This window comes from Piliocolobus tephrosceles, chromosome 13 (assembly GCF_002776525.5).
Source record: "Piliocolobus tephrosceles isolate RC106 chromosome 13, ASM277652v3, whole genome shotgun sequence".
NCBI classification, from domain to species: Eukaryota; Metazoa; Chordata; class Mammalia; order Primates; family Cercopithecidae; genus Piliocolobus; species Piliocolobus tephrosceles.
The window spans coordinates 3,996,777-4,010,578 of record NC_045446.1 but is presented as its reverse complement, the minus strand read 5'-3'; the positions used below and the strand labels follow the sequence as shown (position 1 = coordinate 4,010,578).

Sequence of the window (13,802 nt, the reverse complement as noted above, 5' to 3'; positions counted from 1 at the left end):
AGCTACTTGGGAGGCTGAGACAGGAGAATTGCTTGAACCTGGGAGGCAGAGGTTGCAGTGAGCAGCGATCGTACCACTGCACTCCAGCCTGGACAATGGAGCGAGACTTCATCTCAAAAAAAAAAAAAAAGAAAAAAGAAAAAACAAAATAATTCAGCCTCTGATCATGTATTTCCTTTTGCTTTGCCAGGTAATTTCCTACCCAGGACCTCATTTGCCCCCACAAAGGCCCTGGGGTTCCAGCGACTGCCAGCGCCTTTCAGATGATAAGGCAGAGGCGCAGACACGTTCCTTGCTTCCTTGGTCAGTGGTTGGTGCAGTCGTGGAACGCAGATGGCTGGTTCCCAGCTGAGGTTCTTCCTGCCCTGGACAGTGGAGCTCAGTGGGAGGGGTGCCCTGGGCCAATCCACTGGCTCCTCAGCATCGGAGGCCACAGTGTGCTCTCTCTGGTGTTCTTTGTGGCCAGATGAGCGGCTGCACAGGTGTCCACAGGCAGAGCTTGGGCAGTGCTGTTGTGCAGCCCCTTCCTCATGAGGTGGTCACTGCCTCTGGGACTGTGGGGTGGTGCTCAGTGCTGCATGGCCATATGGGACACCACAGTGGCTTCAGTGGTCCCCCCGTGTCCCCTAATGTCCCACAGCTGGAGGTTTGGGGGAGGATTATACTGCAGGAATGAAGGTTTTTATGTGCTCAGACTTAAAACAGGCATGGGATCATCTGGAGGGCTTGCTAACACACAGCTCACTGGGCTGTGCCCAGAGTTTCTGATTGCACATGTGCGTGCGTGTGTCTGTGTGTGTGTGTGTGTGTGTGTTGGGGGTCAGGGGAACTTGCATTTCTAACCAGTTCCCAAGTGATATGATCTGCTGCAGCCAGTACAGGGACCATACCCTGAGAACCTCTGCCTTAGAGCCTCCTTCACTGTAAACTAGGTGCTGATGGAGCCACAGGGGACTGCACAGACAGTAGGTATACAAGGTGCCCTGCCACTAAAGTCTCCATGCACCCTGCACTCTGAGGGCCTGTGGCTGTAGCATTGGTGGCTGTCACCCACCCCTTGCCCCAGTCAACTGAGGATGGGTTATGTGGAGCAGTTTCTCCAACTTCCCATCAGACTTCCCTGGGAGCCTGTTGAAAACAGATTCCCAGGCTTCCTACTGAATCTGAGTTCCCAGAGGAGGCCTGGCCATCTCCCTTTTCACAGATGCCCCCTGCTGTGCTCAGGGAAACGGAATGCAGGGATGCAGACCTGGCCTCGCCAGCAGTGCCTGGTGCATGTGGGAGAGACAGAGTCTCTGACTCTCAAATCCATCCTCAGTGCCTGTGCTGCACACACGAGTGAGATGGTTGGGGCCTGGCCCCTCCCCAGCTCAAACATAACTCCCCCGGAGAGGTGCGGCAGACAGAAATGGGAGCCCCCATGCACTCCAGGGGGCATGTCAAATGGTGCCACCATTGCAGAAAACAGGTTGGCAGATCCTCAACAAGTTCAACATTGAAATACCACACGACCCAGCAGTTCCACTTTTCAGTACATGCTCCCTCAAAATTGAAAATAGGTGTTCAAACAAAAACTCGCGCACAAATGTTCACAGCAGCCCTATCTACGATAACCAAAAGGTGGAAAAAACCCAAGTATTCATCAACTGACAAGTAAATAAACAAAATATGATCTACTCACATAGTGAAATAATATTCAGCCATAATAAACAGCAGAGTTCTGATACCTGCCACAACTTGGATGAACCTTGAAACATTATAGTAAGTAAAATAAGCCAGTTACACACGGACAAATATTTTCTGATCCTGTTTATAGGAAATGCTTAGAATAGGCAAATCCATAGTGATGTTAAGTGGATTTATGGTTGCCCATAGCTGGGGATGGGGTGGTGGTGGGAACATGGAGGGCCTGCTCATTGAGTATGGGATTTCTGTTTAGGGTGATGGAACTAGGTAGTGGTGATGACTGTACAACATTGAATTTATCTAATGCCAATGAACTGTACACTTAAACATGCTCAGTGAGGACACTCCACCTGAACACATTCTTGCTAGCATCTGCCATGTGCCCACCCATTCTCCATTCCCCTTCTGCCTTGTTAACATTTTGTCCTCCACCCCACCCACCCCATTTTGTTCCTGACAGCACAGTGCCAAGCTAACCACTTGCTCTGCCAGTCTGCCTTGCTTCTAGTTTGCTGCAGACACCATTGTGGCTGAGGTGTTGGTAGACATTTCTGGGAAAGCATTGACTTTTCTGTTAAAAGAGACAGACTTGGCTGTCATAGTCTTGTCCCTTCTTCCTACCTTTGAAGAGAATGTGGTGTGTGGAGTGGCAGCAGCCTTTGGGTGCTGTGAGGTGGTAAGTTTGAGGGAATCTGAGACTTGACACTGTTGAGCTGTCAGACCAAAGCCGGGAACCACCCACCTCTTCTCCAGCACGTACTTACTAAGAACATCCTATTCTAGGCGCTGGGGCAGTAAACAAGACTGACAAATCCAGGCCCTTCTGGAGCTTACAATTTTGTGTAATATGAAAAGAATAAACCACTATTTGTTTAAATTGCTTTTAATTGAAGTTTCTGTTATTTGCAGCCAAACATGGTATCAACAGACACAACTGTTTACTTCCATTGTTTGATCTGCTTCCAGGGGTCAGAGTGAAAATGTTCACGTCTTTGTTAAGATGCCCTGGTCACATAGCTAACAAGCTCCAGAACTTGGATGAGGACAAGAGTTCTTTGAGGCTGGAGCCCAGACTCTGTTTCAATACATGTCCTTTTTATATCTGTCCTACCGCTCTGCACAGACCCCGCCCAGGGTCTGTCTTGTGGGTTGAAGTGTATGCAGCAGCATCATAGTGATGTGAACACCACACCTTCAGAGGACTGGATGTAAGATGATACTGTAATAGCAAAAAGTGGACGTTATCCCGAATGCCAACCAAAAGGCATTGTCAAGGAATCACACCATACCACTCAATGGGATCTCACACCACCATTTCCATGAAGGTCTGGGGACTGATGGCCAGGCAAGCAAAGTTTGGGGGCTAAAGGGAAGCCAGAGAAGCAGGAGTGGAGGTGTAGCGGCATCAGGATTCAACGCGGGGGGAAGGTGGGTGTTAGGATTGGAGGTGACTTGGGAGCCTGGATGCGAACTCAGCCTGGTGGTAAGGCTGTGGCAATTCCCCATTTTCCAGTGTGTGCCTAATGTGGTTACATGGCTTTGAAATTCAAAGTCGTAACTCTTAAAAAAAACAAACCTCAAACATGTGCACCCCCACACGGAAGGAGGGACTTCTCACTGCTCCCTCAAGAGGATGCAGGCATCTAAGTATCCCTCAAGAGGATGCAGGCATCAGTATCCTGGCTCCCTCCCAGGGCACCTGCCTCGGCTGTGGTCCCGCCTCCTGGTCCCAGGGATTGGCTGATAGATGCCCCGCCTACTCCAGCTCAGCCAATCATGGATCCCCATTCTTTGTCAGTGATTGGTCAATGTGAAGCATGTGACCAGTGGGCCCAGCGTCCTCTGCGCGCCTTTTTCAAAGGCGGGAGTTGACTGCAGGTCAGGCTCGGAAGGCGGGATGGCGGCCGCGGGCTGCTGCACGCTGGCCGGGACCTGGCTGAGGTGGCGAGGGATTGTTGGGGGGAAGGTGGTCCTGGCTTTGGCCCCTCCCAGAGCGCGGGCCCCCAGTGACCAATCTGCGCCCCGTCCTGTGGCCCTCGCCCTCACCCAGATCCCTGGCCTGGGAGCCGGGGGCTGCGGGCCCACGAGGAGGGCGAAGGCCGCGCCGCTGCGGCGTGAGGACCGCTTCGCTCAGTGAGGACGGCGTCGCACGCGGGAGCAAGCCGGGCGCCACCTGAGCTCCGCTGCCTGCGCCGAGGCGCCCTTCGCGTATTGAGAGGAGAATGAGGGTGAGTAGGGGCACGAGTGGAGCGTGCCCCGGGGCTGTGGGTGTGGACGCGCTGGCAGGTGTGGCGGTTTGAGTTCTGCAAACCCTCCCTATGGCGGACCTCGGGTCCTGGAGCGAGACGCCAGGTGCACGACGCCGGAATCACTGAGGTGCCGGCTCACCGCCGTGAAGGCTCCGGAGCCGCAGTTCCCCGGCAGCCCGGCCCTTCCTCGGGTTGGGCCTTTGAGGGGCCTTGGGACCTCCCGCGGCGGCGGCCTTGAGCCATTAGTGTTGGCTGAAGTCTTTTAATAACGGGAGGGGTGGGCGGAGTCGTGGCGTTTGAGAGGCCGTCGCTTCTGTAGACCGAGGTTCAGCCGAGTCCAGGTGAGGGCTCTGAGGCGCCCGGCTAGAGTCGGGCCAGGGCCGGAATCTTTGTCCTCACTCAGGGACGCCTTTGCGGTCCGTGGAGCTACGCCCGGGTGAGCCCAGGGCAGACACTGTCTCCTTCCGGAAGCTGGGGATTGGGATGCGTGACCCCAAACACCTGATTTTGGGAGAGTGGCTGCACTCCCAGCGCTTCCACCGTGGGTCTCGGTGCACGTGAGTCCCGCACCCTCCCAGCATCCCCTGGGTACCCCGAGGAGCTGTGGGACTTTTCACTCACTGAAACGGGGCCAGGCTGTGCAGACACCTTTCTCCTGTGGAACCCAGCCCTGTGTGCCGGAGAACAGACTCGTGGGGTTTGGGGGTTTCAGCCCAAGCGTCTGCCCAGGACACAGTCTGCTGCTGCTGCGGCCGCTGAGAGGACTAGCGGTGTTCCTTTCCGCACCCTGGGACAGGACGGGCGAAGTCCGTGGGTCTGGTGGCTTGGGGGAGCAGGGCAGATGGAGGACTCCCAGGCATTTTCCAGGCAGGGGACTAGGAGGGCCCGTGGAGGGGCAGGCCGTGCTCGGGAGGAGTCTCCCAGCCCTTGGGGAAGCCCCTCTTCCTTACCAGGTGTCTGAGGACCACATGGAGGCTGCAGGAGTGGGAGTGGCTGCAGCATGGACACAGCTGCAGTGGGCTGAGGCTGTGAGGGGACCTCTAGGAGGGGCTGTCTCTGCAGACATTGCCTGAGCCAGGGCTACAGCAGTGCATGAAACAGGCCGTGCCTCCCCAACGGGGATTGTCTTCCAGAGGCATGTGTGGGTGGGGTGGGGCGGGGCGGTGGGCACTAACCAGTGAGCAAGTAAGTAAAGCGATAAGCCAGCGAAGGTGGCAGTATGTCCCGTGGGGATGTGGGAGGGGGTGATTGCAGTGAGTCCCGTTCTAAATCAGGTGATCTGGGAAGCCACGTAGGTACGGGGACCCCACAGGGAGGCAGCGATGAGGTGGCAGCGTGGCTGGAGCCAGGGGAGCAGGGAGGAAGCCTGAAGAGGAGGGTGGGTGGGGTCAGATGGCTCTGGACCTGGTGGGCAGAGTGGCAGAACTGAGGTCGGTGTGGCTGTCTCTGTCGCTGCTGTGAATGCACAGGTGGCTTGTGTTTCCTGCTATTTCTAGACCACTCTTTTTGTGGTTTCCTTCCTTCCCACCGTACTCTCCGCTTAGCCCTCCTGGGGCCTGCCAGGGAAAGCTGGTCCCGTGCCTGTTGGCGAGGGCAGCTGGTATTTCCCAGCAAGCATACTGGGTGTTAAAGATCTCCGGCTGTGTGGCTCTCCCTGGGGCCTCCATGTCTCTATTGGGGCCTTCTTCCCACTTGTGAAGATGGAGCTTTGCTTGGCTCTCCCAGGTGGCTCCAAGGCCAGGAGGGCAGCTGGCCATGCCCTTGGCGTTAAGTGGAGCTTCACAGCTGCTCAGGGCTGGCAAGCCGTTTCCAGGCTCACTTGGTAGCCATAAGACCCCCTATCTCATCCTTCATTAGCTCGGCCTTTCTTCTCTGCCAATGGGGGTGACAGTGGAGGGAGAGGAAGGGGCTGCCCCAGTTCTGACTGGCAGAGAGGGCCGTGGGCTGTGGGAGAAAACACGTCGTCATTGTGGGGGGCTAGGAGCTCTGTCATATTGGTGGTTGCAAGCAACAGAAATGTGCTATGGCTGGCTGAGGCCACAGAGGTGCGTGTTGGGAGGGCTCTGGGCGGTTCACAGCCACAGGAGGAAGGCTTCACGGAGGACTTGGGAAGGACTGGCTTTGGGCAACTCTGCTCCCACGGTGAGGTCTCACAGGCTGGGGATAACTTGTGTAGCTGCCTGGAGGGCATGGGCAGTGGCAACTGGTTCTCCAAGCCTCAGTGTCCTCGTGAGAAAAGGAGATAGTCACCTTGGTGATACTTAACCTCATAGGATTCTTGTGGGAATTAAAGCACTCTAAGCAAAGGGGACTTTACAAAACGTTGGGTATCCTTTCTCTGAAAAACAGGGGTTTCTAGGTCTTGGTTCTCCTGATCCCAGTGGAGTGAATTAAGGTAACCAGATGGCCACTGAATTCAGTCTTAGTTTTCCATAGCCCTGAGGTGATTCAGTGGGTAGGGACTCCCGCCTTGCCCCACCTCCTGAATTCTTGGCCCTGCACACACGACGTCAGACAGGGCAGGGAGAGGAAGCACCCTGTGGGTGGAGCAGATTCTGAGCCAGCATGGTTCCCAAGGCCCCGGGCTGGGTTCTCTCGCCTGTAGATAGACTTGAGAAGCTGCACAGCAACCTCTGCTGCTCCACTTGCTGTGGACCTTGGCAAGACTTAGTTTCCTCAACTGGGACGTAAGACTTTAGTTGCTACCTCACAGGGCTGTTATCCACGTGGTGGGTGCAGTGCTCTGAACGGTGCCTGTCCCAGATAGCACTAGGTAGACTGAGTGCTGTTTCCAACCAGTACTGCCTCTTGGGTACACACACAGAATGCTTGTGCTTGTGGCCACCTCTGCAGGGCTTCAAGGGCTACGTGTTCTTCCCACTCCCTGGGTTCTGGGGTTTGGAGAACATGCTTAATTCTGTTTTTGCAATCATCTTGGGCAGAGATGACCACAGGTGGGTGATGGCAGGATGGCTTGCCTTCCAGGAGCACCACATCAGAGGGGCTGGCCCCCAGATGCAGGTAGCTAGTGAAGGGTCTCCACACCCAGTCCTGTGAACTGGGCCATTTCCATGGTCCCCACCTCACGGGGGCCTAGGGCCTGGCTGCCAGGTCTTACCCAGTGCCTGTGGGCAGTGCCAGGACCCCTCCTCTGGCTGTCAGACACATGCTTCATACTTGGAGCGGAGGTAGCAGCACATGTGGAGCAGGGTGACCAAGAAGCCTTGGCCACCTCTCCCTGAGCACAGTGCAGGTTCTTGGATTATTGGCTGCATTGTTGCCTGAAACTACACAATCTGGATTCCAGTGGACTCTTCTGGCTGGTAAATAGCCACACTGATTAATAGTCTGTGAGCTCAGCAGGCACAGTGGGGAGTTCTGGATCTGAGTAGCTCCTCACTCCCTTGAGAGATGTGAGTGGCAGGACAGCCCGTGGCAGTGCTCTGCCTCCAGACCTCTGCGGCCTGTTTGTGGAGTGCCCCCGAGAAGATGGGGCTGCTGCCACTTCCATCTGTCCGGAGTCCCACAAATGCTCACTATTGCTGTGGCTATTCTGGTCCCGCAGGCAGATGGCGGCCCTGATATGCTCACTACACCCCAGGCTCATCCTCTAGAAAGGCAGAGGCTGCTCAGGGAAGCTTCGCACTTAAAGCAAATGGAGCATGACAGCATTGAGACAAGAATTACGCTGATGTACTTCTCACATCGTTTTTTTTTGTCAAAAGAAAAACACATGTTGCCACTTTCACTTGTGAAAAATGGAAAGTTTTCCTGCAATGAGTGGCCTCAATCACTAAAAATGAATTTGTGTATATTTATAACAAAACGTCGAAATGATTGATATTGATGGCTTCGTTAAGCATTACCAATGAGTACCACCAGGGGGCGGCACAGCACAAGGGGAGGAGGTCAGAGAGCCCGGGGCTCCTGTGGTTAAAATGTCTTTTCTCCTTTCCGTGAAAATCCTCAAACACATTTTGTATTTTAAGTAAATGAAACTGCTGAAAATGATACAGTAGAGAGCACTTTTAATGGAAAATTAATTGATAACACAATCTTATTTCAATTTACTTTTTATTTTTTTAACTTAAACGACTGTGTATTTTCCACAGTCTTATGATGAGAAAGGCTCCAGAATCACGTGTAGGTGTCCTCAACATTTCATAGCTCGAACTGTCCTTTCTTTACGTTGTGCATTGATATGGGCTTCTCAGTTCAGAAAACAAGGCACTATAACTATTTTATCAGCTACATTAATACATTGAAGATATATTTATCCTTTCATGAAAGATACAGCATTTGAATACAATATGGTTTTATGCAGATCAGGTTCAAAACACCCAAGGCACACACTTATTTTTTTTTTCCTTTTTTTTCTTTTCTGTGTTTATTTGAAGGCTCGTATTAAAGTTTCAAAATTGCCATGAACAAAGAGTTCTAGAGTGGAATCAATGGACAGGGATTGTTGTAATTTTGAACATAAAACGGTAAAGACTGTGGAATGTAGAACAAGTTACAGGAACGATAAACAAAATCACCAATACAGCATGGATTAGAAATCAAAGTGATCAGATCTGTGGAAGTCTGAGAAACAAGTCTGGAAACTCTCTGATTCCCCACAAAGCATGGGCAGTCCTGTCTGCATGCAGCTGCTGTGGTCACCCAGCCACTGTGGAATGTTCACCTACTTGCATGGGTACATGGATGTCTACAAATACAGAAACACATTCCAGTTCACCAGTTCTTAAAATGCCTCCAATTTCACGTAAAAGAAAAAAATCTTCCAATAATTTTCCTAGTAAGGTAAACGAATATATTCATCTAGGAAAAGTGGTCTGGAAGAAACCATTGGAAGCAAAGTCTAGGGGGGTGCCAAGGTTTGGGAGAAACTATTGGATGCTGAAGCGGGAGAGCTTGAGGGTGAACTACAGAAGATATGAGGACTGGAATTTTTCCTGAACGTGGAAGCATAGTGGCTGCTGCTCAGCCGGGGAATGTGCCAAAGTAGAAGAAACTTTAGGAACTAAAGACAACAAACAAGTTTTCACTGGTGAGGCCAAAGAAGAAGTTCAACGTTTAGGTTTAAAATATGCTTCCCTAAAGCGGAGGGATGGCCCATGTCTTCCTGGCTTAGTTCTTTGCCAATAGACACAAATTCTCTCTTGCGCCAAGCCTTAGCATGTGGCTTGCTTGTCAACCAGAGAGGCGGCCCACTTCTGCCACTCCCTTGGCCTTATGGCTAGAAGACACCCTGCTGGGGTGTGGGGAGACTGGACCCTGAGGGAAGGGTCGGATCTGGCTGGCCCTCCACGGCACCACTGCCTCCACCCAGAACAAAACGAAAAGCCGAGCCTCAGCTCCATGCCTATAGCAGCGGTCACAGAAGCAGATTTTGACGTTTTGCATAATTCTGAAATAACATACATGTATCCATCGATAAATTGAGAATAATTTAAGGAAATGGTACCAAGGCAAATTAGCTCAGTGACAGGAGCCTATTTGCTCGATGAGAGAGATTTTTCTGGTCAGTTTTAGAGAGGCAGAGCTGGCCACAATGCTTGAGATAACCTACATTAGATTGCAAGTCGGGCAGCTTTTTGTTTAATTCAGACAGTGTTCACTGTTTGCAATCAGAACCACAACCTTAGTGCAATAGTATATTTATTTTTTTACAGTAATTTTGGTTGCCATACAAGAGATTTAAGGATTGGGAGAAAGTGCAAATTACAGGAGCTTTTTTTTTTTTTTTTTTATAAAGTCTAAAAAGAATAAAAGCACAAAAGTAACAGCAACATAGATAATGCGAACACGTGTTGTTACACAAACTATAGTGTGAAACGTATTAGTATTTAAAAAACAAAAAAAAATTGTTAATGGGAAAATCAATATTGTGGCCCACACACAAAAAGTCATTGCCAGATCAACTGGATAATGCTTGCTTGTTCAATAACTGAGAAAAAAATTTACCATTTTATTAACTAAAGTATCACAAATAATTCACTTTGTGATATGTAAAGTTCAGCAAATCAACAGTCACATTGAGTAATTTTTATATTATGTGAATTAACTTAAAATGTGCACAGACACCCTGGAAAAGGTATCTTGGCAGGTATACATAATTTACATTTTGAGAGATTTGGGTTTTGTATACACAATATTACAGAAACTAAGCATGTAAATGCAGTTTATTTAAATTACAGTATGTAACAAAAGTTGATCTTAAAACCTGGAATAATATCAACATGATCTTTAGATGAGCAGTTTAACATTTGTTCCACCATTAAAGGGGGGCATGGAATAGGGCCTGGTCCTAACATGTCCCAAAGGGGGAGAACAGTGGGTGGTGATTTGAATGAGGAACTATTGCTTTCAGTACCAAAATAAGCAAATAGAGATAGAGACCGATTCATCTTGGCAACATGTGTTTATTTGTTGGTCAGTGCAGGTTCTGATAGGTCTATTACTTCTCTATAATAAGACAATGTAAAAATAAGCTATGTTATCAGCTCTTTAGTCTTGCAGCCAGCTTGCTTGTGGTTAGTGGCATGTGGCTTGGAGTCTCTTTAAGAAAGGGAATAACATCTGGCCCTCACCAACTGGCTGCCAAAGTTCAACAAACCGAAGTCACTGAGTTGCGACTGGTTATCGTCTGCCAGCAGTTTCCTTTACTCTCCTTTGAGCTAGTGTTTTGCCTGGCACTGAGCACAGAGGTAATACCAACTGTAGACCCAGGGAAAGCGCCATGCCAAAGGGATGGACTCATGGAATTTTGCAGTATCATCAAATGGAAGACAAATTAATGGCCAAACCACCATGTTTACATTTTCTAAAATATGGGGCAGCCTCAGCAGGCCACCTATAGTATCCTGTCTTGAAATTTCTCTAGAGTAATACTCATTCATCTCACCATGGAAAAACTGAAAGCACACGGAAGTAAAGCGCCTTAATATTCAATTGATTTCAAGTTGGATTGGATCACTTCAAATACAAAGATTGACCTGCAAAAGGTTTTGGAACAGAAGGTCCAAAAACTTGGTTTCCAAATCGGGTGTGTGGCTGGAAAAGCGCGTGTGTGTGGTGTGTGTTTTGTTTTTGTTTTTGGAGAAACTGCTGCATTATGAATTGTAACCACTTTGAAGAAATTGTCCTTCAGTGACAAAGTTCTAGCAAAGATAGAAAATATAACACAGCTCTGCTGGTTCAGATGCATCCAAATAAGGTTGATTTAAAAAGGTCATACTTTTATAATTATTCCACAGAAATAGTATTATTAAATCACAAAAGTTTTTTTTTCTTTAACTTTCTAGCACTGAAGTGGCACAAAGGCTGCCTAGTAGACCAGCCACTTTTTTTTCTTAAAATATTGTGCTTATAAACTATCTGTACAACTATTTAAACTTGCAGTAAAGAAAGAGATTTTAAATTGCTAAATTTTATGTGTTCATTCTAGAGCTGTTCCAGACCTAATTAAGAAGAAAAGGAAAAAAAACAAAACAAAACAAAAAACATGTTTTATAATTAGAGATGGGCTGAGCTAGTTCTGAAATCATAATAAAACCAAAAACCTGACATTCGAGTATCCTCCAAATGGGGGAGAATGTGCTGGAAGCCTGACTGTGTGTTTTGTGGCCCATGTGCATCTGGTGACCTCTTTTGGAAATTCGAGGTATTGTTATGGGGTGGAGGGACTCCGGGGAAAGAAAGGGGCAGGGCTCAAGAAAGCCTTGCCAGAGAGGCTGACCTGGCAGCCCAGGAGACCTCCCTGCTTTCCTCTCCTTACGCCTCTGCTTTCGCTCTGATCCTGCCACCTACCTTCTGTTCTCAACCCTGGGTTCTGTCTATATGCCATACCCACTGGGTCCTCAAAGAAGCTATTGTACTGTTAAGACAAGCTGGTGGGATTCCTAGACACCCAGAGCAATAGGGGAAAAGCCTCTAAGTACCATCTTCCCTGGCCTCCGAGAGCAAAAGGACTGTCTCAGCAGAGATGCTCACCCTTGGCTGGGCACAGAACTGAGAATGCTGTGCCCGCCCAGCTCCCAGAGGAGACGCTGTCTCACTGGCAGCTGCATGTGCCCGCCGTGAGCCATGCATCTTGTCCTTCATGTCAAAGTGGATGCTCACCTGCTCTGATCTTTGCAGAGCTCAAGACATCTTCAATTAAAAAGAATTCTGAGAGGCAGAGAAACCCTTATTCTCCATCCTGGATGGGTGCTCCTGGCAGACAATTGCTCTTGTCCTGGAGACCTGGAGCTTGGGCCGCAGCATGCTGGCTGGCTCCCTTGGCCAGGTCTTCCCTCCATTGTGGAATCGTGACTTTGTGCTTTGACTAACTCCATGTGACATCTGCTTGGCCACCTTGGAATTATGCTAACAGATTTGCAGAAATAAAGAAAGAAAGCTAAGCAAAGCTGGGCACGATCCCATCCAAACTCCCAGCACTGCCAGGAACCTCATGGCCAAGGAGCCATGGATGCAAACCACAGGAGGAGACGGGGAAAATAATCTGTGTAGGAAAACGTTTCTCTGCCTTTCAGGCCCATGACAGGGCACTGGACAAATGCATCTGGGAGCATCTCACTGCAAGCCAAGTGCAGGAGAAAGAGGGGCAGGTGAGCATCAGGTGTCCTCCAAGAGGCCACAGGACTGAGGAAAGGCCTCGTGCTGGGGCCTGGGGTGGTGAGAGCTGCCCGGAAAGCAGAGGACGGAGGTCTCAGGAGGTATCTAGAGTGCACTGGTGTCTGCCTACAAGAGCTAGGATCCCGTGCAAAATCAACGGGGAGCCTCTCGGACCCAGCAAAGCGAGGCCACCTGCATGCTGGACGGCAGGCTGGGAATCTCTTTCCATGTTAGAAAATCTCTCTCCCCTTGTCCCATGTTTGATAGAAACTGCCCAAGACACCCACATGGTGAGCCAGGGGTCTGAAGACCCAGCCATGTTGTGGACACAACTCAGTATTTCTTTGGGTACCAGGAGACAAACCCATGGAGTGGGGTTGATGTTCACAGACTTCGCTTGGCATTCAGATGTTTCAGCACGAGCCCATCTCTACTTATAACAAGAGCAGTCTGCGAGGTGGAGAGCAGCCGTCCTTATCTGTCCAGCAGCTGTTTCAAAGCCCTTTCTATGTTCATTCTGTGCCCAACTCGAGTCACCCCAAGATCGATGAGGTCCTCCTTCTGCAGGTTTGGTAAGTGACTGCCGTCGATCTCATTGTCCATGAAGGCCTCTTTATGTTCACCCAAGTTTAGACTTTCCAGCCAATCGGCCACGTCTGGTTTAGTCCACAGGTGGACAGGTTTAGTTGTAAAAGGCTTATTTGAGATTGGCTGTTGCAGTATCGAGGGGGATGGCGACCTACTGCGTCCCGCTGGGTTCAAGCCAAATAGATCCCCGGAAGGGGGCTGGCTTGGAAGGCTAAAGACATCTGAGAGGGTGGGAGAAGGAGAGGCGGCGGCAGCAGACAGCGGGGCGGGCAGGGTCTCTTTGTTCATCTCTGTTGGCGAGACCACAGGGCTTGGGGCACGTCTTGTTCCTGAGGTCCTGCTTTCGTAGTCGGGGGGCCGGCTCTGCAGGGTGATGGGTTGGGAGGTGCCGGGGCGAACAGTGAAGGTGACCGTCGTGCTCCGTGTACCTGAGATGGTGCTCATGATCTCCGGGCTTCTGAAACAGCAACAGAGAAGACCATCACAAGGCAGGTCACCGAGTCAGGGAAGCTGGGTGCAGATCACCAAGGAAGGCGAAGGAGATGCCCACACCATGCCAGAGTGTCTAGTGGCAGATGCGCTGGCAGTGAACAAATGATTTGCCATGCCAGGGTGGGGGAGGGGGAGAAAGGAGCCAGAGCAGAGGTGGAGACACCAGAG

General features: G+C 50.4%; 1 protein-coding gene across 1 annotated transcript in view; it reads right to left on the bottom strand.

Annotated features, from left to right (window-relative positions):
- Positions 1 to 8,303: 8,303 nt before the first annotated feature.
- The window catches only part of SHANK2 (SH3 and multiple ankyrin repeat domains 2), a 646,969-nt gene continuing 641,470 nt past the window's right edge, over positions 8,304 to 13,802 (bottom strand). Inside the window, exon 25 of the mRNA XM_023186421.2 lies at positions 8,304 to 13,599. Within this exon, the coding sequence (XP_023042189.2) occupies positions 13,029 to 13,599 (571 nt within the window). The 3' untranslated portion in view covers positions 8,304 to 13,028. The remainder of the gene's footprint in view (positions 13,600 to 13,802) is intronic.